A 26,699-nucleotide genomic window follows, 5' to 3' on the forward strand; every position below is an offset into this window, starting at 1 on the left:
CAATATCAATTACGAAATCCTTCCAAAATGAACAATTAAGGCTCCAAGCAAATTGTAAGAACTTCTTCAGACAAAATAACGATATTGATAGCTTGTTTTATATATTATGGTACATGATGCTTGACAAACTTCAAGTCCGGTGTAATCTAAAGCTCGGAAACAGCCTTGGACAGAGCGTCAACAAAGATGTCAGCGTGCTTTTCCTCAAAAGTCAAGGATGGTCTCAGTCTGACACTGAGCTCAGCACACCCGCCAACATTGCATCCGTGAAGTTTCAAGCTCTTGAGCAATGCATCTCTCTCGGCAGCAGATGGCAGATCCCAGGCAATGAAGGTACCTCTGTTCTGGCCTCTCAGTCTCTGGAACTTCTCGGGGTACTTGGACTGTAGAGCTTCGAGCTTGGAGAATAAGTAGTCGCCGACACGGCTGCACTGTTCGAGCAGTTTGTTGTCAACAATTTCTTGACCAATAGCGCCGGCAATGATCATACGTGCAGGTTCACCACACCAGGTGTTGAACTGTCTGTATGGCTTGTTAGGAATGAACTTAGGGTCATGGAAAAAGTAGCCAGCACTTTGGAACTTTTTGGAGAAAGTCACCAAGTCGACAGGAGGCTGAATATCAGCCCACTCGTGGCACCAGAACTTACCAGTAGCTCCGACACCAGTCTGAACCTCATCGACGATGTAAACCACACCGTGCTTCAAAGTCAAGTCTCTCAAAGACTGCAAGAAGTACTTGGAAGCGTGGTTGTCGCCACCTTCGGATTGGATTGGCTCGATGATCAAGGCAGCGACAGGAATAGACCAAGAAGTGATCAGGTCCTCGACAATCTTCAAACAACGGTCGTCCTCAGCACGGTTTGCTTCCTCGTTCTCAGTCAGAGGGAACTTGTAGCTTGGGTACTCGGCGTGAGGCCACTGGAAGGCAGGGAAGTCTAACTTGTGGATAGGCTTAGAGCAGGTAACAGACCCGGAGGCGAAAAGTCTACCGTGGAAAGCCTTCTTGAAAGAAAGGACGGCTAGGTGTGGAGAGCCTGGCTCAGCGTTCTTCATGACACTTTGGTTCTCCTCAGTAGAGAACTCAGTGTCGTAGCCTCTCTGCTTAGAACGGTAGTAGATGAAGGCGGCCTTGAAAGCAAGCTCGTTGGCGTCGGCACCCGACAGACCGGACCAAACGTGGTCTTGGCCCTTTGGTGCAAACTTCAAGATCTTCTCTAAAATTGGAGCTAGGTCCTTAGAAGGGAAGTTTCCCAGCGCAGGACGGTCCACAAGCGCGCGCACCATTTCAGGTGACTGCGCAGCCTTGATCAGGGCTGGGTTGTTGTAGCCGAGCGCGATAGAGGCGATCTGAGCGTACAAGTCCAGGTATGTGTTGCCATCCGCATCAACAATGTAGTTGCCCACGGACTTCTCGTAGTCAGTCATGAAGTATGCGGGTCTGGCGTCAAACACCTTGCCCAGCTTGGCAAGCTCCTCCTGGGACTTGGGGCCTGGGATACTGGTTGTCACAACCGATGGGCTAGCTGGTTCGCTTGGGTAGTACTTTGCAGCAACGGACATTGGATAGGAAAGGATGATGTTTAAGATTGGAAGTCTTGGTGAGGATAAAAAGGACTAAATATCAAACGTTGGTTAAGAGTGACTGTTTGAGCTCTCCTTCTTATACTTTTGCCTCCCCTGTCCATCACAATCCAGTCCCGCCGCCCTTGTTTCCCAGCTCATCATTGATCGGCCTTGATGCCTGCTTGGGAAATTCAGGTTTCCCGCGCGGGAATCTATTTCAATCAGTAGTACCGCGGGAAACCGCCAGCGACTGGAAAAAAAGTACAGATGTAAAGCGGTCGTCGATCATTATCATTAAATGAATACTCAAATGTTCTTTTCTACGAACGAGCGAGCGGACAGGCGCGTCAGCTCATGGGCAAACTTCCTCTTCAATCCAGGACTCTAAGTGGGAGTCTTCTTCGACGTGACGGCGGAACTTCCACCTCTCGCCACCTCGGCCATCCTTCAGATTGAGAAAGTCAACCTCGTCAATGCATAGGCACACAACGCCAAAGTTGTCGAAGCCGGTATTTTCTTTGGCGCCATCGACACCACGCTGGATCTTGTCAAGCTGCTTGCTAGTCTCTGAGGTGACCGGCGTGCCAGGATGGGGCTTGCGAAATTGTGCCTTTGTAGAACGCGATAAGTCGGCCCATTGGCGGGCGAGCTCAAGATCCCATTCTTTGGGGGTTGGAGGAGCGTATTCGGCGGGCGTCAGCACAGCGTGGTGGGCTGCAGGGCCGGAGCTACGGGTAGAGGTACGGGATAGCTCGGGGCGCACAGACGCTACATCAGGCTCGGTCTCGTTGTCTGCGCTCGTACCGTTGTGCTCTTCGTCGTTCTGTACGTGCTCATCCTCGCTCTCGTCCACGTGCTCGTGCTGGTAGAGCACATGCGCGTCGCCGTAGATGCTGGGCGACAGGATTGGGTATTCGATAGCGCCGGACTCTGCTCCATTGAATGTATGAGTAATCAGTGGCTTCGACTGCCTCGACACGACAAAGCACTTTCCGCTAAAGCGATACTGCTCCCACGAGCTGGGGAAGTAAAAGCACGCTTCGAATGGCGCAGTCTCAGCGCCTGATCCCAAAATCTCCTTGACCTTGTCACCCCTCATGTCTGTAGTAAACGTCAGCACATTGCTCCGCTTGTCGTGGAACAGGAAGTCTCTGAATATCACAGTTCTACACTTTGGACGGTTGCTCTGCATATCCAGGGTCGCAAAAGTGAACGGCGCGAAGGGCTGCGAGTGGTTTTTCCAGGACTGAATGAACTGGGGCACCCATGGTGCCATTTGGTGTATCATGCGGTTCGTTATTTTGTCAGTTTGTCTCCTTTCCAAGTGTTCTGTGCGTGTTCTCGAAGTTCGTCACCTTATAAAATTTCCAGCTACGCTTGAAAGAGCTCCCCGAGTACGGGATTTCAAAGAGAAGCGCGATGAGCTCTGCTTACGACTTGTTGTCAAGACTCGTTCAAGGTTGGGCTCCATAAAAGACGCTCAAAGGGCGCAGTGAAAAAGCTGCGTTCTTGCGCAAAGATACATGATAGTTTGGTGGGTGCTGAGTCTGTCGCGATTTCAGCACAGTTTTTTGGAGCAATATGAGGAAACCAGCGCCCTTACAATATCTTGAAAGCCCCAAACGGATGTCTTGAGTGACCGGAACTAGTCTAGTTGCATGCGATGGGCTAGCGTACTGGGCTACCAGGTGAAACTGATCCGACGAGGATCGGAATTGCCTTCTCCTCATTATAAACACAAAGTGGCGTTTCTGTCTGTGTTTCTGGATCTTTGTAAACCACCCGTGCCTTGTTGTCTACGTACAGTCTTGAAGAAACCTCAAGCCACTCATTGTTTTTGATTCGGCGAGACGTTGGTTGAGCGCCTGCCGGTGTTCCTTCTAACACTACCGGCTGACCAACAAGTGTAAGATCAAAGTTTGCAGGCTTGCAGGGCTGAACAATGCCAGACACGCTGTCATCTCCGCAAAGAATCATAGCTTCGCTGACTTCTCCTCTTAATTTGCACTTCTTCATGTTATCTACAAGCACCAGCAGGGATCCCTCCAGATCTTCCCGCGTAACAAACCCGCGCAGTCCGCTACAGACCTGCTTAAAAGCATCAGCTCCTCCGTTTGATACCTTGATCTGCGAAACAAACATTTTGTCAGAGTTAGGATGTGCCCCAACTTGCGATGCGAAACCAATTCTCAAGTTCAAAAGCGAAAAGCCCGTTTGAGGACGGGCAGCTACCGTGTAGTGACGAGTGGCACACTTCGAACCCAGTGCTATAGTCAATCGTACCATTTGTACCCCTGTGAAGTCTGTCTCCGCTCTAGGCTGTGTTCGGGCTCTCCCATAAGCATCATTTTTTGAATCAAAAAAACAGTACTCATTAATTGAACCGTTGACTTAACCAACTTCAAATCAAACCCCAGCAATGAGAGACTACAAACTAGTGGTGCTGGGTGCCGGTGGTGTGGGCAAGTCATGTTTGACTGTGCAGTTTGTCCAGGGAGTATACTTGGACACTTACGATCCAACTATCGAAGATTCATACCGAAAGACCATGGAGATCGATAACAAGGTTTTTGACCTAGAGATCTTAGACACCGCGGGTGTTGCCCAGTTTACCGCAATGAGGGAGCTTTACATAAAATCAGGCATGGGTTTCTTGCTTGTTTATTCAGTCACCGATCGCCAGTCGCTTGAGGAGCTGATAGAACTACGCGAACAGGTGCTAAGGATCAAGGATTCGACGCGTGTGCCAATGGTGCTGGTAGGCAATAAGGCAGACTTGCAAGACGAACGTGTTATCTCTGTTGAAGAGGGTATCGAGATGAGTAGTAACTGGGGTAAGGTACCCTTTTATGAGACCAGCGCATTACTCAGGAGTAATGTGGATGAGGTGTTTGTGGATGCCGTTAGGCAAATCATAAGGAATGAGATTGAGGCGCAAAACTCAAGCACTGCTGCCCTAGGGCATATGTCTAGGAAAAACACCGGCCTAGGTGCAGCCTCTGCTAATGCTGCGGACCCCTCCGCTGCCCAGGACACTCCCAAAAAGCAGGTTACACTGAATAGACCAGCAACAGCTAAGCAGGCTCCGGGCAAGCCCAGCACAAAGCGCAAGACTAAGAAGACCAAAACGTCCTGCGTAATTCTTTGATCTTTTGTTAGCAAGCATGTGTAAATCAGTAACGGTTCCAATCATACTATACAGGGAAGTTTAGGTTGTTCTCATGATGCGTAAGCTTTAGTTCGTGAACAGTTTTACAGAATTAAAGGAATTGAGTTGAAATGTTTAAATATGCAAGAGGGAAATGGGTCCGGGAACGACGAGACCTGCGACTTTCCGGGCCCCACTACTCTTGTTGACGCTGACCCTTCGAACTGGGTTTAGGATCATTCTTCCACGTCCCTTTGAACATATGTTTCACAAAAGCCATATCATCGTCTTCAGGCTTGGAGCCCATGTGGTTCACGCCTGGCGAAAAGCTAGTGATGGGTAGTATCATGACATCGTCCACTATAACAGGCTCTTCAATTAGTGAGAAAAACTCTGTAACAAATGTCGCACTCGACATTAAGCCCTCTGTAATTTTACGGTAAAACTTCCGAGTCCCAGACCCGTCTTCCATATTATTAGCCTTCAAGTTGTTGTTTATGATCATGATGTCAGGATTTGTTTGGATGATGTTGTTTAGGTAATTGAAAATGGCGTCTGAAAAAACGCCTGGACCTGTCCAATTCATAGTATCGGTGCCATCAGTGTTCTTTGCGGTCTTTTTCTGAGTGGGGGGGAACTTGGAATCCAGCCTCTTTTTGCCCCGGGCGTTGACAAAGTAGTCATCCTTGTGCCCCTCATCTATGATGAAATCGGGGGCTTTGATGTTGGTCTTCACATTCGTGCTAGCCAACGTAGTGGCCGTGATATTGATGATAAGCTCCCTGAGCAGCGGGTGGCCTGGTTTGGACTGAATGGTCCACTGGCAAAACTGAACCCTGCGAGCATACCAGTCGTTCCAGTCATCCCTGTCAGGGTCGGCCTCAATCCCGGCAATGAAGCCAGGCTCCTGAGTGGGCGGCGAGCTCGCAGAGTCAAGCCCCTTGTACTTTATGGGCACCTCTGGTTTTGGAAGACGACTCGTTTTGATAGAGGGCCACTCGTCCAGCGCTTTGAGCGGAAAGGTGTCCATATCCGAATATATCCCACCTCTAGCGTACAGCACTAGGTACCTGAAAAAGTCTGCTTTTAGGATATTCAGTGGCATTGAATCGAATGCCTGGATTATCTGTGGCACTGCGCCATACAGGTTGTGCAGGAGAGGCATAATGTGGTCGTCTGGGACCAGAGTGTAATCGTAAAGCGGAGCCTCGCTCGCTGCTGAAGCCCAGCGCCCCGAGAAGTCTTTGAACCCCTGAGACATCTTCGGCGAGTTGAACGGCGTCTTCCAGGTCTGCCATATCCGTCTAGGGATCGGTTGCGATGGGTCGTAAGGAAACTGCTGCGTCAATTGCGACCTCAGCTCTGCTATAGGCGCGCCCTTCATATTCGCGGGCTTGAAGGTTTTCAGATTTATTGTCTGCCCCTCCGTTGCCGTCGGTATTAGGGTCTTGAAACCCCTGAAGAACTGTTTTTCGAGCTTCCATGAGCTCAGCTGGAACGACGCTATTACATACAGAAACACGACGCTCGTCAGAATCGTGCGTTCCTTCTTATTGAACTTAAGCATTGTAGAGTCACACAGCACCCGAAAACTTTAAAAGCTCAAAGGTCTAGGGCAGTTCTTGTATCGTTCTAACACCTGCGTCCGCGAGATCAGTGAGATTTTGAATTAGACATATACCTACCTATAAATTGTTTTTATGATATAATTGGCAATTGGCCTAGTACCCTCCCCGGACTTGAAAATTCTTTTGAAACACGAAATTTACGTGAACACGTAGCATGGGCCTAGAACGTCCATTTTGGGCTCGTGAACCGTTCCAACTCACTTAAGCGTGATGTCGTTCTGAACCAACTCCTGCTTCAAATTGCACATGGACTTGGAGTCGGAAGCGATTGCACGGGTGTAGTCTTGCAGAATGGTGGTCCTGTAGCCAAGAGCCGCAGCAGAGAGAGCTGTGTTTTTGACGCAGTAGTCGAGCGCGAGTCCGACGACAAATACATCGTTAACACCGTGCTTCCGCAAGAGACCATCCAGCTCAGTGCGGTGGTCGTTCCAAATATCGTTGAAGGCCGAGTAGTACTCACGGTCGGAGATGTAGCCCTTCTTGACGGTGTGGTGGTCGCATTCAAGGGACTGGAGGCTCTCGCTCAACGCGGGAGCCAGCTCTGCGCCCGGTGTCCCCTGCACACAGTGCACAGGCCACAGTGTGGCCTGCTGGGTCTCGTGTCGGTCTACGGGTGAGACGTACTGGTAGGAGCTGAACTCCGGTAGGCCGTGGTTTTTGGCGAACGAAATGTGATCCACAGGGTGCCAGTCTTGCGTCGCGACGACCACGCACCAGCGCGGGTCCTTCACGAGCTCTGCAATGCGGTCGACTATCTCATCACCCGCGGCCACGGCGAGGGAGCCGTCTGGAGGCAGGAAGTCGAGCTGAACATCCACAACAATCAATGCTTTGCCCATGTTTGTTGGCGGAATGTGTGTAAAGATGAGGTACGCTGTGCGAGTTGCTTGCTTGTTTCTGCCGACTGCGATGCGCTGTGCGTTCTTGCCAGTTTGTTATATGAAAAGCGATGCAGCAAAGTCCTACGATTAAGGGATTCCCCAGTAGTATTTGCAACGGCAAAAAGGAGGTGGAATTCGACGCCTGACAAGGGCCACGAGTGCGTCTCACATAGCTAAGGGCCCTTCCTACATGATTTGTTGTAGCTTTCTTTTGTTCTGGGGGGCCGCGATGCCAGGTCATGACGAATACTGGCACCCCTCGCTACCTCTAGTCACAAGAAAAGCATGCGGCTACCTGGAAATGGAGACAGTACCCTCCGTCAACACTCTAGGCACTCCCGAGCCCGCTCTAAAGTCTTAAGGCGGCGAGCTAGTGACTTGGGCAAGTCAAGACTCGGTATATCACATATCACGAATTCGATCTGACCTCAGCTCCTTGTCTTGGGCTGAAATAAGACTATGTTTCAAATATGATGACTTGCACAATCTCGTTACAGACTCAAACATAATCATCGCCACTCGAAGGGTTTCGCGGACGCACCGGGCACATTTAAATAGGCAGCTAGGTAGCTAGTTAGCAAGTATATGCAACAGCGACATAAGGAATATCGCTAGGCGCCCAAAAAGACAATTTTGAACGCTACAGGATGGTAGCCGCCGAGATGGATGCACTGAGTCGGAAGCGCAGCGAGTCCACGGACGACCCGATGGCAGCGGACATGATGCTGACGGTGGAAAGCAGTGCTAGAATACTCCATTCTTACCCGCCCAGTGCTGCTGAGGCTCTGAGCGCCGCATACGAATTTGCAAACGCGATTCGTCAATTGAAACCCCACCAAGAGCCGCAGGTCGCAGACCTAGATGTATTCACACCTTTGGTTCAGCTTTGTGTCAGCGAGAGGGACAGCAAAGACATTCTCTTGGATCTCCTGGCAACAACATTCGCGTACTGTTCTGTGCATCGGACACTAGCGAAACTAGTGCGTGTTTTCGTTAGCAGAAGCTTGCACAATCAGCCTGTCGCGTCGCAGTTACGCGAGCTATGCGGAAGCTTCGCAACAGACTACAAGCCTGGATTTTACTCCGTAATCTCTAAACTCGAATGCTACGACCGCCTCGATGCAAGCGTGTTCAGAGAATTACAACTTAATTTGGGACCAACCATGAGAATGACATGGATTCCATTATGGACACAAGAAACGGGGATTGATCTGTACAGCGCGGTACTTTCCCATAACCTCCTAGTTTCCACCAGTGCGGAGCCAAAACTGGACTTTTTGATCGCGTCTTGGGCGCACGCAACAACTGAATGGGTCGGCTTGAAAGACCGTAGCAATGAGGCATTAAAATCTTTCATCTACCAAACTGCTCGGCGAACTATCTTGTTCGCTAAATGGATCCCTGGCGGGTTTTTCAAGTTCTGCCAGCAAGCCATAGCAGAGTGGATTGAAAGTGATTGCCTCCTGAAAACAGAAACTGATGTCTCTTTCAGCTTGTCTGTTGTTATGGAGGTATTGGATCATCCAGACTTGAATTTTCTCGAAGAACCGCATCTTGCGCTGCTCTTGAAAGTCGCACTTCGCCGCATTTGGCACATGTGCTCTGAGGGTCAGGTTCAAACCCTGCATTTTGAACTAGGGAAAATGGGCGCCACACAAAGTCTCCCTGGTCTCCTCAATATCACTCAATACTTGACCGCCCGATTTCTTTTGAGAGTTGGAAGCCTAGCGATGAGCGCTCGAAACTACAATAGCAATAAAGAGTGGATGCTTCAAGAAACTTCGTACCAGCTACCCAGTTTCTTTGATGATATTGTACCCACAATTCCGCCGATACCAAGATCAACTTTCAGCTTTGTCAACAATACGATTGAATCCGAACTGCTAGCAAATAGGCATCTTGAAACTGTCTCCTCTTTGCTTGACTCCTTGAAATGCGTCCTCTCAATCAACAAAATGGTACTAAGGCACTACAATGCAAGCGAGATCCAGGTTCTCGCGCTTAAATCGAGCAATCCTCAGAAAGATACCACAATTGACAATAGGTCATCGTTGGAAGTCTTGCAACTGTACTTCATTTCTATGACCTCTGCTTTGCTCTTGTCGAGGCAGCTGACCGAGGAACAGTATTTGATGGTTGCGGAAGGTCAATATGAATACACTATCCAAGGCAGATTGATTAGAAGGGAGGCCTTGGCATGTTTTGAGACCCTTATTGGCACCTTTAAGGGAATTTCTCTTTTTCAACTCGTGAAGTTTTCGGCCCGGGTTTCCATGGCTGAGCTTTCTCTTCAAAAGGTATCTATGCAAACCCTCAACTTTGTTTTTTTCGAGGCTAGCTTTTCCGTTACCCAGGTACCTTCACTCACTAATAAATTGACTGTTCAATCACTGTATGAATATATTAATCTGTGGAACGATGGATCTCCGATATTCCGTCCGTTTTACACTGAAATGTTCCGTGTTCCTCAGCCTTTGGTGAAATGCGTTCAGGTTGAGTTGGAACGGTTCCTTTGTTTGCTGACATTTGAGGTCAAGAAGGACTCGAGTGCACCCACGCCAACAACAAGTAGAGGAACTGAATCCAAAAATAACGGATATGTTCCAAAGTATAATGCGCATGCATCTTCCTTTATTCCCGCGTCGAAAGCAGGTAGCAAGCCTTCGATGGACATTGAGAAAAGCTTTGGTACGCAAGCCAGCAACCAGTTAATACCTTTGTCTGCAGACTTTCCAAGGCAACTCAGCATCTGTCATGAACGGACTGAAGATGCGGGCAGTGCGTTTGCTGCGCAGAGGTACTCTGGCAGTGCTGACTCCACGACTCCAGGTAGCGCTCAAGCACCTAGCCCATTCTCTGCCAGGAGATGGGACTCAAATTGCTTTTCACAAGGCCTTAATAATTCACCGGAGACAAGTTCTGCTGTTGTAAGTACGGGGAAGGACTACATTCTTGGAGGGCATAATAAGGCAACCAATAACAGCAGAGCACAATCAGTACACGTAGATAGGTTTGATTATGTGCGGCAATGACTGAAGTTTCGCAGATTGCTAACATCGGTGCGAACAAACATCGCGAACTCAGCCTGGCGCCTCAGTCGGTATTCTATTTCATTCGTTGCCCTTGCAGATGTAGATCGTCGAGTTGTCACTTGACCAAATCTTTTCGGCTATTTTTTTCATACGTGCTGTACACCACAGAAAAAGGATTTTTGAAAATTTTGAGAAGCCCATCTCATCGCGTACTTCGTCGGTTAAGCGAAGGCGGTAAAATATAAGCATTAAGGTGCGATGGTTCTGAAGTCCACTTCGGCAAGCGACAACTCTGTTTATCAGGTTTCAGGTACCAATGTCTCCAGATCTCTTCCTGACTGGATTGCTAAGAAGAGAAAGAGGTCCTTGAAGCACGATTTAGAATATCAAAATCGTGTAGAGCTCATTCAGGATTTTGAGTTCAGTGAGGCTTCCAATAAAGTCAAATGCACGCCTGACGGTCAGTTCGCTATGGCTACTGGAACTTACAAGCCTCAGATTCACCTTTATGACTTTGCCAATCTGTCGTTAAAGTTCGAGAGACATACAGATGCAGAGAACGTGGACTTTCTAATTTTATCGGATGACTGGACTAAAAGCGTACACTTGCAGAACGATAGAAGCATACAGTTCCAGAATAAGGGAGGGCTTTACTATACCACAAGAATCCCCAAGTTCGGGAGAAGCATAGCGTACAACAAAGCAAACTGTGGCCTTTACGTTGGAGCAAGTGGCGACGAGCTTTACAGACTCAACTTAGAGCAAGGCCGGTTCCTGAATCCATTCAAACTTGACTCTGAAGGTGTAAACCACGTTTCCGTTAATGATGTTAACGGTCTGGTAGCTGTTGGTATGGAAGATAATGTTGTCGAATTTTGGGACTCCAGAGCGCGTGCAAGGGCTGCGAAGTTGCTTTTGGAAAACAGTTACGACTCTTCGCCCTTCCAAGTAACTGCTACAAGTTTCAGAAATGATGGGTTGAATTTCGCGTGCGGTACCTCTACTGGGTACTCGTATCTTTATGACCTTCGTGCTTCTCAGCCAATGATCGTGAAGGACCAGGGTTATGGCTTTGATATTAAAAAGATTATATGGCTTGATAACACAGGTGCTGAGAACGGAAATAATAACATCCTCACCTGCGATAAAAGGATTGCCAAGATCTGGGACAGGAACAGCGGAAAACCATTTGCGTCAATGGAGCCTAGCGTGGACATCAATGACATAGAACATGTTCCTGGGACAGGAATGTTTTTCACTGCCAACGAGGGAATCCCACTGCACACGTATTACATTCCTAACTTAGGCCCTGCGCCCAAGTGGTGCTCGTTTTTGGACTCCATCACCGAGGAGTTGGAAGAAAAGCCAAGCGACACTGTGTACTCAAACTACAGATTTATCACAAGAGAAGACGTTAAGAAGCTGGGTCTAAACCACCTAATTGGCTCGAAGGTCATGAGGGCATACATGCATGGTTACTTTATCAACAGCGAGCTGTACGATAAGGTCTCTCTGATTGCCAACCCTAACTCATACAGAGATGAGAGGGAAAGAGAGGTCAGGCGCCGTATCGAAAAAGAGAGAGAGTCAAGGATCAGAACTTCGGGTGCTGTCAAGAAGCCTGCGGTCAAGATCAACAAGGTTCTTGTGGACAAACTTTCGCAGAAGCGTGGTGACAAAATTGCCGATAATGTTCTTGCTGACGACCGTTTCAAGGAAATGTTTGAGGACGAAGATTTCCAGGTTGATGAGGACGATTATGATTACAAGCAGTTGAACCCAGTTAAGTCTGCAAGAGAGACGGAGGAGGGCGCTGAGAAGCGTATCAGAGCACTCACTGCCGCAGAGGAGTCTGACGAGGAAAGAATAGCCATTAAAGAAGGTAGAGGCCACTACTCCGACTCAGAGAGCGAAGAAAGCGAATCTGATGAAGAAAAGGGCTCTGAAGAAATGACGGAGAAGGAGAAGAAGGCCCTCGCTAAGCAAATAGCAGTTACGCAACGCAGAAAGCGGGAGAAGGAGAAGGCTGATAAGTTCATGAACCAAATGAGCGTTGGTGCTGATGACCGCCTCTCGCAAGAGGCTCAGGACTTGACTTTCGATAGGAAAGTGGCCCAACTTCGCAGAGAGGAACAGCGAGAAAAACGCCAAGAACCCGCGGTGCGTAGAAACCATCAAGGCGAAGCTGAGTTCAGTTTTGTTCCTTCTAAGAAAAAACCTGCTGGCAAAAAGAAGGTTACGTTTGACAGCGACGGAGATGAGGCGGAGAACAAAAAAGATAGCGGGAGATCGAAGCCCCGTTTCCAAGGAAGAAGAGCAAGCAAAAATGTGTTCCGTGGTATGTAAAATAGCTAAAATGGTGACTTTGGGGGGCCTGGCAGCCTCTGCCGTCCTCTGTTTAATAGTTAATGGGTAATGCTTGCGGCACGTGATATTTTGACCCCAGGTATATTTCGCTAAATAAAACTACAAAAATAACTGTAAAGCAGAACTGAACAACCTGCTATGCTCAAACCCATCGACAAAACCACAAAATGGGAATAAAGCGCTTTTTTAAGATAAAACCACCTGAGGAGGATACTCCGGAAGTCAACAGAGACAATTTGATTGAACAGGGTATACCAACAAAGAATGTGAACAGGACAAAGAAAGAGAAGTTTGCTGCCTACGGAAAGTTTGCTAAAGACAAGGCTGAGGACAAGTTCTACGCTCCACCAGGGTATGAAAACTTCGGAAAAAGTAACCCGCCTGTACTAGACGACCTCAACAAATCAGAAGTTGACTCAGATGCGGGAAATGCGTACATGAGAGAACCAAGCAAAAATGATTTCGATCCTTATGCTAGGAACAATTTTACAAACTCGAGTGCTGCTGCGGATCCTTATGGAAAACAACCATATGACCCTTATGGAAAACAGCCTTCCGACCCTTATGGAAAACAGTCTTCTGATCCTTACTCGAGTTATAGTAGCAACGCTTACGGTAATCAACCTTCTGGTCGCAGTAGTGGCAGTGCAACCCCATATGCAGATCCCTACACTCAGGGCCGTGGCCCAAGCGCACCAGCTCTTAATGCAGGTAATCCTTATGGGCAACGCCCAGGAAATCCTTACGCCGGGCATTCTAGTTTCTCAAGCAGCACTGCGGGTTCAGCGCAACCTTCTCAAAACCCTTATAGCATGATGAAAAGTGATCCGTATAGTGCAGGCGCAAGCAGTACTAATGTTCCAGCGCCTCAAAAGCCCAATCCATACGTCTCGAGGGAAGCCAGTAGATCCTCGAGGCCTTCTGCCGCTCCGGAAGATGACCAGTTCGACTTCGAAACCTCTGCCGCTGCACCAAAGATACGGAATCCAGATCTCAACGACGACGAGATTGACCTTAATGCCACATTACAGGACGAGGGTGACGACTTGAACGGTTCCATACATGAAAATTACGCGGGCGAGCTCGGCCAGACCCAGCTCCAGCAGCCCGATGATACTCGAGGCTATCAGACCTTCGAAGACGTACAGAGACAGAACCAGGAATTGCAGCAACAACAGGAGGACGAAGAGGTTGACGAAATCAAGCAGCAAATCAGGTTCACCAAGCAGAGCTCTGTCGCTTCAACTAGGAATACACTGAAAATGGCTCAGGAAGCCGAAATGGCGGGAACAAATACACTCGGGATGCTGGGCCACCAGAGTGAGAAGCTGAACAACGTTGAGAGAAATTTAGACCTCATGAAGATGCAAAACAGAGTGGCTGATGACCGAGTCGCAGAGCTAAAGAAGCTGAACCGTAACATTCTGGCCGTACATGTGAGCAATCCCTTTACGTCCAAGAGAAGACTTCGAGAAGCTGAAGAACGTATAAGAAACCAGAGGATAGAGGACAAGCTCATGCAGAAGCAGACCAACGGGCGCCTGCACCAATCTACAAACCGCATTGAGGGTGCCCTAAACGGTGCGTCGCAAGACCATGATACCATAAGACAGAGATACCAAAATCAGGCTATTCTGGAAAAGGCCAAGAGATATCAGTTCGAGAATGACGAAGAAGACGACGAAATGGAGCTGGAGATCGACAAGAACCTAGACAAGGTTGGCCAAATCAGTGGGAGGCTCAAGCGACTGGCTATCGCGGCAGGCGACGAGATCGACGCCCAGCAAAACCGTGTCCAGAACATTGAGGAGGACACTGATAACATGGACATCAAGATTCACTTGAACACTACCAGGCTAACACAAATTCGTTGAGGGCCTGCCAAAAATAGTAACCGTATATACGACATTTTTTTAATCCATGACACCCTTGTCCGCACAAGAGGCCTGTTGAAAAGAACAATAGACGAAGTTTAACAATGCAAAAGAAGGTGCTTGTGGGCGTAAAAGCCCCTCAAGCGGGTTTGGGGTGTTTTTTTTGGCTATTTATGAAGTTTTGTGTAAACAAGGTAGTTGAGTAGAAAGCTAATGAATTGTGAAGCGAGTGGGGCAAGGAATGGTCGTAAATTTAAGTCATGAGATAGTAGAATGCCATAGCGCGTTGTAGATCCGAAAATGGTTGCGTAGACTGTGTGTATCGTAACATGAATGCTGAGGGAAATGCAATGAAGGGAGGGCTGCGTGCCGCGGGTGTTTTTTACAGGGTGTGTTTTTGCATTCCGCCGCGTGTGGACGCCGGGCGGGCTTCAGCCTGCGTGCGCGCCATGGGCGTTCAGCCACAGCTTGTAGTTGTTCTCCGCGGTGTGGTCGAAGACCACGTCGCGCGCTAGCGAGAAGTAGCCGCCCTGCTGCTCCTTCGCGAAGGCGCGTGGCGAGCTGAGCGTGGTCGGCACAGTCGAGGTGTAGTCTAGCTCGAAGAAGTCCTCGTCGCCGTCCGAGTCCTCCGCGTCCATGTCCAGTGGACACAGCTGCGGCGTGGCCACGAGGCTCTCGACGACGCTTTTGCGCCGCCCGGCGCTCGTGTCGCGTTCGCAGCACGCCTGCGAGCAGTACAGGCGCGACGATCCGTCGATGAGCCTTTCACACACTATGCAGAAGTCGTTGAATGCGGACATTGGTGGGACGTGTGGGGAGAGTAAGCGCACTGGTGTCGTTGCACAGGCCGGGTTCAATGGTCTGCCGCTTATATGCTAAAGAGCTCTGTGCTCGTGCTAATGTTTGTGTTGATTTAATTCGTGGTCTTCCACGTTTTATTATTCGCGCCCATCTCTTTTCAACCCGTGGCTTATTATATACCAACACCTGCCACGCCCACCACATCCGGCCATCGCATCACAAATTTCACGCCCTAGTGAAAATTTCAGTCACCGCCATTCCGTTGTGTTCTTTCATGCACAGAGTCTCACCGTGACACTCCGCAATCCCGCGCCCAGTCTTGCACCGGGTCTGGGCTTTTGCTGGAAACACTAAGCAAATTTTGGCGCGAGCGTACGGCACCGCACGGATCATCAATAGCTCTCACCGCCCGTTGGCACGAACGACATCGCAATTAAAAATAAAATTTTGAGGCGTCATGTGGGAACGACACATATGCCGGAGCCTCAACACCCACAAGCGAAATTGGGCAGCGAGACAGCGGCAGGTCCAGCAGGGTGTGCAGTCCGGGCCGGCCTAGAACTGTGAATTGGGTGAGACAACAAGCGTTGGGCCGCTCCGGGATTGAGAGGTTTTCTGGCACGGGCGCTGAGGTCAGCGGGCCTTGTTTTTTCCTGGGTGGTGCCATAATAGCCCACTACCCGTCGGCGATGATCCTGCATCCTGGGAAGCGCCGTGTGCACGTGACCATTATGTGATGGTGTTACGTACACGTGACCCGCGCGCGAACGAGAGTGCTTGGCGCAGCGGGCAGTGCGCGCTGCGCACTGCAGCGCTCAGGGTCTGGATCGCCCTCAGGTGCCTCATCCGTCTCGTTCAGCACCGCGCCCCGCGTTCGCGCTGCTTCACGAGCGCCCAAATCTTGCCAGGTAGGGGCGCAGCTGTGGTGCTTCTTTCTGGCGTTGTTCCGTGATGCGGACGGAGCTTTGGGCTCAATACGAGCACTCGCGAGCTGCCTTCGTCACTGAAAGCAGGCTGTGTTTTAGGAGGTCCGGCGCTGCGATCCGAATTCCCTGGTGCTCGGCCCCTCATGGGCAAAACGAGCCCAACATTCCCTCTGCTGTCGCGACGAGCAGCAGAAGAAAAACTAGCACTTCATCGCGCGACTATTGCATTGCATGGTAACTATTTCTGGATACGGCAGTAGCAGGCACGAGACTCCCGCCTGTAGCCGCCGAGCCCATATCACATTTCGTGTATAGCGATTACTACCGTTTTAGCAGAAGGTAACAACACGGTGCTTAGGGCCGCGATTCGGAAGCACGTGCGATCTGGAAGGATGACACGATGTTCCAGCACCCGTAAGCACATTCTGCACTGTTTCACGGATGGATCTTGCTAATTGGGGCTCATCCGGATATTCATTTGATTTCGGCGTTTAGAAGTGATCCAGCTGGCCCGGCGCGCCCTCGACAAGGAGCTCGACAAACACGGAAACGGCGATCGCACACGTGGCGGAGCCTTGAGGCAAGAGTGCTGCTCAAATGCAAGCCACCAAGGCACTACTGCGCGCGCAGGGGCAGAACGCCTTGTTGGGTGCAAGTCTCCCCGTGGATGATTCAGTGCGGGCCACGTGACTTGATGCACGTATCATGGGATACGTCGATTTGCCGTTGTATATGACCTGGAGGAGCCGTGAACATCGCCCGGCGTCAGCGCGCCTGCGAGAAGAGGAACAAGGCCCCACGCCTCGACCGGTGCTGTAGACTCTAAGGGTTTCTGTAGTGTTACAATCTGATCTATAAACCTCTATAAATGATGCGAAGGGGTGCATTGCCACTGCCGGTGGGTAAGGCCCGCTTGCCTTCCGCTCAGTGCACTTTCCTCGCGTTCTTTTCAGCCGGTGGGGAACTGCAGATCAAGACTGCGGATCGGCGGGAGCATGGACTCCTCACTCTCTGTTTTGATGCAGTGGCTGCTTTGAGAATGCCCCTGAAGGTCCGTCGGTACCGCTCTCGCGTTCGGCGGACTGGCCAGTTGTGGAGGGGTGCCCAGCGGAGTGAACTTGGCTGAAGGCGCACCCGAGAGGGCCACGGACGGCGTAGACGCATACCTATCCAGGAACTGAGAAGAGCGTGACCGTTGGACACTCTGGAGCCGCTGGTTGAGCTCGCTGCTGAAGTCCGAGGATGACGGCCTGGACGACAGGATTCCTGTAATACCCGGCGGCTGTCCTACGCCGTTCAGGCTCGCTAGGTTGGTGAACGTACCTGTTCTGCTCGAGAGGTTGGTTTGACTATGACTTCTGCTGATCGTAGGCGTAGTTGTTCTTGATTTTTTACGAGCACGACCCATCTCCTCCTCGTCGAACTCGCGGTCCTCATCATCTGTTGTAATAAGGTTAGAGATGCTCGTAAGCGACGCAGACGATGAGTAGGTCTTGTGGCGCGGAGGGCAGCTCCCCAGGTACTCTGGGTGCTCTGGGCTCTGGTACGGAGTTGTGGTCCCTGAGTTCGAGGCGCTCGCTGTCTGTGAGCTATATTGCGCTGTGCCGGGATTCCCGGCCTGTACAGGCGCGAGAGGCGTCATTCTTTGTAGGGAAGAAAGTACGTTGAGCTTGAGCCGCGATGGTGTTGACCGCGCGGGCAGAAGGCTCCCTACTGACTGCAAGTTGCCCGTGGAGCTGTTGTGCGGCGGCAGAGCAGCGCCAGCCAACCCTGGGGGGCTCGCTACCCTCATCCCGTTCGCCTCGAGCGTCTTGAGTGACGGCAGAGAGCGCACGCTATGTAGCGGCGTGTCCGTGCTGCGTGCTTGAAACTTCAGGGCAGCGTTCGCCAAAATACCCATACTCTGGTCTTCCGGGGAACTGGCTGGGTTGTTAACATCCGAAGCGTCGTCGTCCTCACCGCCCAGCTGGAACGTGGGTGCGGGGCGCGTAGCTCTCTCTCTGGGCAGGTTGCCCTGCTGGACCGCGGTGTCCGCACCGGAGCTTTGAGTTTCGGTCTTCTTCTTGCGGCCGCGCTTCCCCTTGGGGTGGGGGTTGGTGTGTATTCTTTTGTGCCGTGTCAGTTCATCGCTCCTGCTGAATTTCTTGGTGCACCCCGGGAAGTCGCACGCGTGAGGCTTCTCACCCGTGTGCGTCCGAATATGCCTGGTCTGGTGCTCCAACCGGTGGAAAGCCCTCGAACAGATGGGGCATATGTACGGCCTGGGGGAGTCCGGGCCTGAGTTGGGTGATCTCCGCTTCTTATTACCCTTGGTGTCGTCCGTGCTTGACATGGGTTTCCGTGCCTTTCACTCATAACTGGCTTTCTTCAATCTTTGCCCCGACTTCAATTTCAAATTTTTTTGGTACTTCCAAAATCCGGGGCAAACGAGCTAGGAAGTTGGAGCCACAAGCTTTGACAAAAGCATCATCCAGCCAAAGCGCTCAAGGTTACCCGTTTCGAGCCGACCGCGAGGCAGGCAGCGTGGGCGTGGACCGCGTAAACTTGGTACACGATCCGCCAAATAATCTGGGGTAGGCGGCCCTTTAGGTTTTCAACAATTCCGTAATCTACCCCGCCGGCTCCGCTATTGGCCTGGCGAGCGCGTAGCTGTGACAGAACACGCCCCAAATCTCCTCATTCGAAGTATTAAAAGCCGCTTTTATCCGGCGGCCACACTGCGCTGCGTACGCGCGCTAGATCTGCGGCGCAAGTGTCGGAGCGCGAACAAAACCAAACGCACGAGCGCGAGCGGTGTGGCCTTCTCTGTCTGCGCGGCGCGCCCGGTGGACCTGTAGACCCCATATCATATGCACGCGCATTTGCGGCGGACGTAAGGAACCCGCTTCGGATGGCATTAGCTTCGCTACTGCGAGCAGCGCACGAATCCAAAGCACAGCGAATCGCCTGCTTCGCTGCGGCCCGCACCCAGCGATGGCCGCATTGGCAGAGTGGCGCTTCGACCCCGCGCACTGTATCCGCCGAGAACGTTTTGACCCCGGTTCGCCATTGAAAAATCTGCGTGAGTCGCGCTCAACAAAAAAAAAGCGGGGTGGCCGGCGGCAAGCAGCGTCGCCGAAAGCTGCTGCTCGGGCAGGCGTTGCGCGCGCACCCAACCTTGAACGGCCTCCTTCACAGAGCCTCTGTTCCTCGATAGGAACGCAAACGCACCGCCACAGCCTTCTTCAGGACCAGTGAAGATTCAACTGTTGCATACCGGACGCACAGGACCCCAGGTTTTGCCAGAGCCGCGAGCTAGATCATTATATACGCACGCCTTCGAAAACCCGGCAACGTCCGGAAGAGATCAGCTCACGATCCTGCATATGGTGATCTCCATTTCAATTTCTCGAATCACGTGAATTAATACAAACTTCCGTCGGTGATGATGTTCGGCTTCCACCGCTACTGCCGCTTTCGTATGAAACACACGCGACAAACGCGCGAGACAAGAGCGCTTCCCCCATTGGCGCTCGCTCGCTCTCCCCATTAACTACAGCCTTTTCCCCCGTGCAACTAATTGCTAACTCCGCTGTTTACGACACGTTTCTCCGTCCGATTTCCCCGCATCTTCCGCTCTTATTATACATGAAGGTCAGCGCTTGCGCTCTCCTCACGTTGTCGCCATCCCTCGGCTCTACATATTGCAGAAAGATCCCCCTTGTTCATGCGCGCTTATGCATGAATATGCGGAGTTTTCGAGACATGCGGCGCACATGCAGTGTTGGTATGCACTACATATAACTAGTGGTCCTTTGTTGGAAAATGAGCTAGGGCCGCGTGTATGATGGGCGGTAAACGGGTATTATGAGGGGTGGCTCTGTGTGCCGAGGCATGCGCGCTGTGCGTCGCGAATACTGTTCTCGGGAAGACCTGCATGATCGGCTTCGAAGCAAAGTACCGATCTGATTGCCGCCCTCGAAAAGAGGTTTTTGGGGTAAGAGGAAATCAAAAGAAAAGTCCGTATACGGGCGGCTGGGAGCCCTGGTTGGGCTGCTGAAGTTGGGCTTACAAGCAGGTATAAAAAGGCGCGAGATTGGCAGTAATTTCTGGCTTCTGAAGCTGGTTTTTTTTCCTTTCGATTCCTAGCACTTTATCAGCCGAGTTTAGCCGCCGTTCGCACTCGTTTCAGATTCACTATAAAAAAAAAACACTGGGATTCCTGTTGACCTCAAAATGGCTTTGAGTATTCCTCGCTCGGTGCGTCCTTCGCTTCTGCGCCTGCTGCTTGTTTCAGGCTACGCCGCTACGGTGGCGGTAGCGCAGCTGGCAACCGACGCCACGGATTACATCCCGCCGTTCTTGTCGGAGGTAGGTAACGGCGACTAGCGCCCAGACACCGTTCACGGGGCGAGCGCGGAAGCCGCGCTCGCACCGCCGCTACCAACAAATACTGACTATTTCGCTTTTGCACAGACCAACTCAGACTTCGGTGGCTCGCTTATCACAACCGCGGACAGCTTGGCCGGCACGGAGGTCTACGTCTCCACGGCGGTCACGTCGGTCGCGGAGTCCAGCACCACGGTCGCCGTGCCTGAGCCCTCGTTCATCACCACGGCGTCCATGCCCGTGTCCTCCGTCGTTACTGCCGCGCCCGGCGCGGCCGCCACCAGCACTGCGGTATCCTCGGCCCCGGAAGGGCAGCCCTCGGCGGTGTCGCCAGTGGAGCCCTCGGTGGCATCTTCGACGGTGACAACGCCTGGCACCGAGGCTACGCCATCCAGCGTCTCTTCCTCGGCTTCTGCGTTCTCGCCCTCATCCTCATCGTCGCTCCCTCCCCTCTCTTCTGCTTCTCCTTCGTTTGCATCGCCTTCTTCTTCGTCTACCTCGCCCTCTTCTCCGAACCCTCCGGCCGATACAACCTCATCTTCCTCACTTTCTCCTTCCTCATCGCCGGTGTCGTCGTTGCTCTCTTCTGCCTCCCCCTCCTCCTCTTCTTCTTCTTCGTTGACCCTCGTCCAGGAATCCGCGTACACCACGGTTACCGTGACGCTTACTACCACTGAGTTTTTTACCAACCATGAGGCAGTCAGCACCTACTACAGCGAAGAGCAAGTCTCGGTGCCTACCACTGTCCTTCTGAGTTACTCGCCTGTCTACACCACCCAGTACGTGGAAGGAACCACTATCAGCGTACCGGTGACAACGATCAGCTCAGAATATGTTGTCACACCCACCACAATTCTCTACTCCACAGTTGAGACCTCGTCACCAACCACTTTTACCGAGGAATCCGTATTATACTCGACTATCAGCTCACCAACCGCTACGGTGTACGATGCCCAAGAAACTGTCATTGAATATATCACAGAAACGTCGGTGTTTACCACCACTTTCTCAACAATAATCACTACTCTTGGCCCCGTGGCTGTTACTTCGCACTATACAGAAAGTGGAACTACAGAGATTGTGTCCCCCAGTGTTTACACCTCTTTCGTGACCTACACGACCACTGCCGAGCACACTTCAATTGGCCTGGCAACTAGCACCGCGGTCTCCACGCGCACTTATACTACCACTATCACTGCCGCCGTAACCAGCGCTCCCGGTCCCGCGGCGACGGGCAGTGTTCCTACAGTGACCAGCACTTCGACTGCGTACACGACGTATGTGATCACTGAGCCTGATTCAACCTACGTCATCACCAGAGACATCGATATGGAGACCACATTCGAAACAGTGGCCCCAGCCACCATCACAAGTGAGTATTTGACCACTCTCCTGGATGTCCCATTATCAACCTCTATCATTAAGCCCAGCGTCCTCTACTCGAATAAGACTGAAACCGATACTGTTATAGTCTACGAGGCGATATCTCTGGTTTCACTGGCGCGCACGGTACTCACAACCGAGGTTACCGTTTTAACTACATCCACCATTGAATCTCAGACCCTTGAGACCATTACGGCACCAGGACAGCTTGTCACACGCGTTGTTCCTGTAAGCCCCGAAATAATTACTCTCAGAAAAAGGTGTGAAGCTTGCGAAGAACTACCTCAAACCACTTTCCAGAGCGTCCTGTCAGAGGAGGTCCAATCTAATTACGTCTACACCACTACGATTGTTGCCGACGAACCTACTGTGGTTGTGAACTGCAATCTCGAAACTAGTTATTCCACGATTACCACTGATTATGTTGTTGCCCATGCTTCAGTTTACAGCACTTTTGGTACATACACCACGGAGGTTGCCACTACATCTGTTGGCACAACGGTATACTCGTACCCCGTAACGAAAACCCTTTCCGCGTCATCGTCGGATATTTTGTACAACGTTGAAGTTGTCCCTGTGGCTACAAGCACGCTTGTTCTTACCTCATATCTTCCTTTAGAGCAAGAAGTCGCCTACACCACCGTGACGGGAGCGCCAGTCACTGCAAGCGAAACGGCTAGCTACGGCGCAAGTATTATCCCTGGCTCTTCGACCGTTTACATCATCTCTTCTACTCCAATTTACTCGACATCCTACTTCGTTACGACCGAGGAGGAACCTGTGTCAACCGCGTTCTCTGATGAAGTTGTGACCGAAACTATCACTTCCACATCTGTTAGCGTTGCTACTCTTCCAGGAGCTGTCATCGTCCCTGCAAACGCTGGAAACTCAATTGGCGTACCCGCCGTGACGTTGGGCTGGCAATGCATTGCGACTGTGGCAAGCATAGTTTTGTTGTCGGCAATTGTTGTTTAAATGTGAGGCACGTTGGAATACCTGCAAAGGATTCTCGCGCACCTCAACTGTTGGTGAAGCTTGTGCCTGTTCAATAGTTATGTATGTGTTTATCTGATTTATTGTATAATATCCGCAACATGTTGTATTTACAGTGATGCAGACTTACCCCAAGGGTTGCATTAGTGTTCAAGCCCCCATGAGTTAAATCCTCTTAGGCTTCATACTTTTCCACGTCGAACTCCATTATAAAAAAAACATACTCAAAATGTATCCTCCCGGCAAAAACAATAATCGGAATGGAGCCTAACGCCTCAGTCTCATTTCTGATACCTTAGCCACATTATATGCCCTAAGAGGACTATTAGGAATTCAATTCATATCTTCTATCTTTTTTTTTCCTCTTTCAGGAGTTTTTTTATGTAGCTTAGAAAAAGATCTCGGCGGCTAATTTTTTTAGCTTCCTGCTCATCACTCTTGGAACCAGAGCGAAGCACTTACGCAGCCCATGTCGAGTAAAAAGAAGGCTGAAAAGGCCCCTCAAGCTAAAGGAGCTGAAGGTATGTTGCAGAGGGGAATGTTTGCTCAAGAACAAGAGTCTTTAAGTTTCCTGAGCACCTAAATTATGAGCATAAAGAAGGGTTCTAACTGCAGGTCATTCGCAAAGCTGAAAGCATAATAGAGAGCTATTTAATTGAACAGTACCGCCCCTTTGCTGTTAATGACATCATTCAAAACCTCCACAACAAGGTGTCCAGAACGAACACCATCAAGGCACTTGAGAGTCTAACTAAACAACAGCGCATTACCTGCAAGACATTTGGCAAAATTGCAATCTACGTGTGCAATGAACAGGAACTCACGAGTACCAATATTGGTACCGGAACTGATGTTTCGATTGAGACTGTGACGCAATTAAGGGAGGAGCTATTAGAAACCGAAAAGGACAGGAGCGAATACTCGGCGCAACTTCAAGGTGTTATGAGACATCCCCCTAACGAAGAACTCCTTGCAATAGTTGAAGCAAAGAAAGCCGAGGTATTAGAAGTCAATAACATGCTCCAGAATCTGCTGTCCGATTGGAAACCGGAAAACGAAGAACTTATTCAAACTGTTAGGGCCTACGAACAAAAAATTGGAAAAGAGCTCAGCGCCAGGAAGAAAATTCTAAATTCTGCCATTGCTCTGATGAAAGAAGCTCTTTCTCTAAAGAACATCGACGAGTTCTTGGTACGTGTGATGCCAGGCACCTTCATCTAACGTTTACGAAATACTAACATCGCTCATGCCCAGGAAGAGTTAGGCGTCGAGAAGATCGTTTAGACGCAAGTACAGCACATAGGGTCGCTTAGAGCGGCGCTTGGTGTCGCCTTGTCAACTGCAACAACCCCCTTGCCCCGACGCACGATTGCTCGGTTAAAGCCATGCTTGCGATAAAAGTACTGATCCGATCGGCCGCACATGCCCAGCCAAAACTATGATTACATTAGCTAGCTAAAATGAGACCATGGCACGAATTATTGCCGATAAAAATTTCTGTATGCTGATAGTGCACTTATCGCACTCGCTCCACAGATATCATGTCTATAATTTCAGTAGTCACGTGAACAGGAGGTCCTGAATCCACGTACTGGAACCGATGGGCATCTCCGGTTTGATGTTATCTAAACAAAGTTCTTCTAAAGGAAGGGGATGAAATTTAGTATTTAATGAAGCATTGGGCATCGATGAACAGGACAATCTTCTCTTGCCTAATCATCAAACACCAACAACCACTACAAATCTCAGAAATCCACTAGTTGCAACAATGCCATACTCTTACCTAGAAAGCTCCACTTACGGAAAGGACAATGTCAAGTTCTTGAAGGTCAAGAAAGACAAAACCAACCCAAAAGTCCACGAGATCATGGAAGCTACTGTTTGTGTTTTATTGAAGGGTGACTTCGAGATTTCTTACACGGAAGCTGACAATGCCCCTATTGTTCCTACTGACACGGTCAAGAACACCATTTTGATCTTGGCCAAAAAGTACGACACTTTCCCAATCGAGAAGTTTGCCGCCAAGCTTGCTTTGCACTTTACCTCCAAGTACTCGCACGTCTCGGGCCTTACTGTGAAAATAACTCAAGACCGCTGGGTTAAGTTCGATGTGGATGGCAAGGAGTCACAACACTCATTCGTCCACCAAGGTCCTGAGAAGAAGATTACGTTCCTTGACTATGACAAGAAGAACGGACCCTCTAACTACTCGTTGTCATCTTCTATAAAGGACCTGACTGTTTTGAAGTCTACCAACTCGATGTTCTACGGCTACAATGTCTGCGATTACACTACCTTGAAGCCTACAACAGACCGTATCCTTTCAACTGATATCTTCGCCACTATGGACTGGTGCCCCAAGAAGCTTGGCTGTCTGGAAAGCATTGCGTCTGGATCTAAAGACGAAATCTTCACAAACGCTTACAACAGCGCCCGTGACATAACGTTGGACATTTTCGCCAAGGAAAACTCCCCCTCTGTGCAGGCCACAATGTATAACATGGCGACCGCTATCTTGAAGATTGCTCCACAAGTCGCTTACGTTTCCTATGAACTGCCCAACAAGCATTACTTCCTGTTTGACCTCAAATGGTTCCAAGGCTTGGAGAACGACAACGAGCTGTTCTACCCATCTCCTCACCCCAATGGTTTGATCAAGTGTAAGGTCGGCCGCAACGGCTCTAAGCTGTGAGCAAGCCTCACTTATGGATCTTTATCTAGAGTTGGTATTGTATGTACACGAATTATATAAACTCCGGCCACTTCTCAGTATACATGGGGCTGGGTAAGATACAAGATAGCTACATCAAGCCATTGAACCACTTTCTTCCCTTGGTCTGCGTCTGTTTAGGGATTGGATTCCCTTTTACAAAGTCCTCTGGTCTCCCAGTTTTGTTCTTGAACTTTGCAACATCTCCTGCAGTTTGGAAACTCTTGTTGAACTTACCAATGTTGAAGCCCCACTTTTGGAGCAACTTTACTGTGGCAGGGGTAATTGCAGCGGTGACCGGCAATCTTAGAATTATCAAGGATTTATGAATACCGTAGGCTATCAGAAACTCAGTCAGAATTGTGCTCTCTTTGAGCCTCTCCCAAAGCGACGTGTTATGCTGCTCTTCACCAGAAAGCTTTCTCTGCTCCTTCTCCTCGATTTGGGCTCTGACGTCCTTAATCAACTCCTGCTCATCACGCCCATACCCAAAGATCTGTTTCGCCCTATTTATGTAGACTCTTATAGTCTCTTCCCCTAGCGAATGAACCGCGAAAAAGCAAATCGGCAAGTCGATAGCAGAAAGGCCGAAGTAGACAACCAACGCGGAAGAGCCATATGTCTTCATCAAATTCTTCAAAGAGGGCTTTTCGCTCTTGGTGGCAGTGCTTGCGAACCTGGAGCTAGCTATGTTTGAGGGCCATCTCAAGGCTGGAGAACGAATTGCCTTACTGCACGCGAGCCTTGAAAATCTCGTGAATAGACTCATATGGTTAGGGGGTTGCTTATGTGTGATGAACTGAGATAGGTTTTCTATTTGATCCTTCGTCAAAAGGGAACGAATCTCGTATATACTGCGCTTGTTGTTCCGAAAGGTAAGCATAAAGGAAAGTGGTGAACTTCGAGCATCACGTTCTATACCCTAGAAGCGAAGTTCAAAAGATGCGCCAGATGGATCGGATGCTGAAAAAATAACTTCTCGTTCTGAATTGGTATATATACTATATGGCCAGTAGGCATACT

At 50.2% G+C, this 26,699-nt stretch overlaps 15 protein-coding genes across 15 annotated transcripts; 7 read left to right on the forward strand and 8 right to left on the reverse strand.

The window, feature by feature from the left end:
* Nucleotides 1–146: 146 nt before the first annotated feature.
* UGA1 (4-aminobutyrate transaminase) lies at nucleotides 147–1,562 on the reverse strand (the record flags this gene model as incomplete). Its single annotated transcript, XM_002556218.1, has 1 exon — nucleotides 147–1,562. One exon carries the CDS (start codon nucleotides 1,560–1,562, stop codon nucleotides 147–149), a length of 1,416 nt encoding a protein of 471 aa, XP_002556264.1.
* A 355-nt stretch (nucleotides 1,563–1,917) lies between these two features.
* Nucleotides 1,918–2,853, reverse strand: KLTH0H08998g (uncharacterized protein; the record flags this gene model as incomplete). The annotated part of the gene is made up of 1 exon (XM_002556219.1): nucleotides 1,918–2,853. One exon carries the CDS (start codon nucleotides 2,851–2,853, stop codon nucleotides 1,918–1,920), a length of 936 nt encoding a protein of 311 aa, XP_002556265.1.
* Nucleotides 2,854–3,233: 380 nt separating this feature from the next.
* Nucleotides 3,234–3,851, reverse strand: KLTH0H09020g (KLTH0H09020p; the record flags this gene model as incomplete). The annotated part of the gene is made up of 1 exon (XM_002556220.1): nucleotides 3,234–3,851. One exon carries the CDS (start codon nucleotides 3,849–3,851, stop codon nucleotides 3,234–3,236), a length of 618 nt encoding a protein of 205 aa, XP_002556266.1.
* Nucleotides 3,852–3,984: 133 nt separating this feature from the next.
* RSR1 (Ras family GTPase RSR1) lies at nucleotides 3,985–4,713 on the forward strand (the record flags this gene model as incomplete). The annotated part of the gene is made up of 1 exon (XM_002556221.1): nucleotides 3,985–4,713. The coding sequence occupies one exon, from the start codon at nucleotides 3,985–3,987 to the stop codon at nucleotides 4,711–4,713; it is 729 nt and encodes a 242-aa protein (XP_002556267.1).
* Nucleotides 4,714–4,909: 196 nt separating this feature from the next.
* On the reverse strand, nucleotides 4,910–6,280 carry OCH1 (initiation-specific alpha-1,6-mannosyltransferase; the record flags this gene model as incomplete). Its single annotated transcript, XM_002556222.1, has 1 exon — nucleotides 4,910–6,280. One exon carries the CDS (start codon nucleotides 6,278–6,280, stop codon nucleotides 4,910–4,912), a length of 1,371 nt encoding a protein of 456 aa, XP_002556268.1.
* A 258-nt stretch (nucleotides 6,281–6,538) lies between these two features.
* On the reverse strand, nucleotides 6,539–7,180 carry PNC1 (nicotinamidase; the record flags this gene model as incomplete). Its single annotated transcript, XM_002556223.1, has 1 exon — nucleotides 6,539–7,180. The coding sequence occupies one exon, from the start codon at nucleotides 7,178–7,180 to the stop codon at nucleotides 6,539–6,541; it is 642 nt and encodes a 213-aa protein (XP_002556269.1).
* Nucleotides 7,181–7,869: 689 nt separating this feature from the next.
* On the forward strand, nucleotides 7,870–10,254 carry VIR1 (Vir1p; the record flags this gene model as incomplete). Its single annotated transcript, XM_002556224.1, has 1 exon — nucleotides 7,870–10,254. One exon carries the CDS (start codon nucleotides 7,870–7,872, stop codon nucleotides 10,252–10,254), a length of 2,385 nt encoding a protein of 794 aa, XP_002556270.1.
* Nucleotides 10,255–10,512: 258 nt separating this feature from the next.
* Nucleotides 10,513–12,600, forward strand: ENP2 (ribosome biosynthesis protein ENP2; the record flags this gene model as incomplete). Its single annotated transcript, XM_002556225.1, has 1 exon — nucleotides 10,513–12,600. One exon carries the CDS (start codon nucleotides 10,513–10,515, stop codon nucleotides 12,598–12,600), a length of 2,088 nt encoding a protein of 695 aa, XP_002556271.1.
* A 188-nt stretch (nucleotides 12,601–12,788) lies between these two features.
* On the forward strand, nucleotides 12,789–14,495 carry SEC9 (Sec9p; the record flags this gene model as incomplete). The annotated part of the gene is made up of 1 exon (XM_002556226.1): nucleotides 12,789–14,495. One exon carries the CDS (start codon nucleotides 12,789–12,791, stop codon nucleotides 14,493–14,495), a length of 1,707 nt encoding a protein of 568 aa, XP_002556272.1.
* Nucleotides 14,496–14,926: 431 nt separating this feature from the next.
* Nucleotides 14,927–15,295, reverse strand: KLTH0H09174g (KLTH0H09174p; the record flags this gene model as incomplete). Its single annotated transcript, XM_002556227.1, has 1 exon — nucleotides 14,927–15,295. The coding sequence occupies one exon, from the start codon at nucleotides 15,293–15,295 to the stop codon at nucleotides 14,927–14,929; it is 369 nt and encodes a 122-aa protein (XP_002556273.1).
* A 1,876-nt stretch (nucleotides 15,296–17,171) lies between these two features.
* MIG1 (transcription factor MIG1) lies at nucleotides 17,172–18,554 on the reverse strand (the record flags this gene model as incomplete). The annotated part of the gene is made up of 1 exon (XM_002556228.1): nucleotides 17,172–18,554. The coding sequence occupies one exon, from the start codon at nucleotides 18,552–18,554 to the stop codon at nucleotides 17,172–17,174; it is 1,383 nt and encodes a 460-aa protein (XP_002556274.1).
* Nucleotides 18,555–20,824: 2,270 nt separating this feature from the next.
* On the forward strand, nucleotides 20,825–22,948 carry KLTH0H09218g (KLTH0H09218p; the record flags this gene model as incomplete). Its single annotated transcript, XM_002556229.1, has 1 exon — nucleotides 20,825–22,948. The coding sequence occupies one exon, from the start codon at nucleotides 20,825–20,827 to the stop codon at nucleotides 22,946–22,948; it is 2,124 nt and encodes a 707-aa protein (XP_002556275.1).
* Nucleotides 22,949–23,435: 487 nt separating this feature from the next.
* HOP2 (Hop2p) lies at nucleotides 23,436–24,187 on the forward strand (the record flags this gene model as incomplete). The annotated part of the gene is made up of 2 exons (XM_002556230.1): nucleotides 23,436–23,487; nucleotides 23,595–24,187. The coding sequence occupies 2 exons, from the start codon at nucleotides 23,436–23,438 to the stop codon at nucleotides 24,185–24,187; spliced, it is 645 nt and encodes a 214-aa protein (XP_002556276.1).
* Nucleotides 24,188–24,734: 547 nt separating this feature from the next.
* Nucleotides 24,735–25,658, forward strand: KLTH0H09262g (urate oxidase; the record flags this gene model as incomplete). Its single annotated transcript, XM_002556231.1, has 1 exon — nucleotides 24,735–25,658. One exon carries the CDS (start codon nucleotides 24,735–24,737, stop codon nucleotides 25,656–25,658), a length of 924 nt encoding a protein of 307 aa, XP_002556277.1.
* Nucleotides 25,659–25,767: 109 nt separating this feature from the next.
* NAT2 (Nat2p) lies at nucleotides 25,768–26,559 on the reverse strand (the record flags this gene model as incomplete). The annotated part of the gene is made up of 1 exon (XM_002556232.1): nucleotides 25,768–26,559. The coding sequence occupies one exon, from the start codon at nucleotides 26,557–26,559 to the stop codon at nucleotides 25,768–25,770; it is 792 nt and encodes a 263-aa protein (XP_002556278.1).
* Between the last annotated feature and the right edge of the window lie 140 nt (nucleotides 26,560–26,699).

This window comes from Lachancea thermotolerans (assembly GCF_000142805.1).
Source record: "Lachancea thermotolerans CBS 6340 chromosome H complete sequence".
NCBI lineage: Eukaryota > Fungi > Ascomycota > Saccharomycetes > Saccharomycetales > Saccharomycetaceae > Lachancea > Lachancea thermotolerans.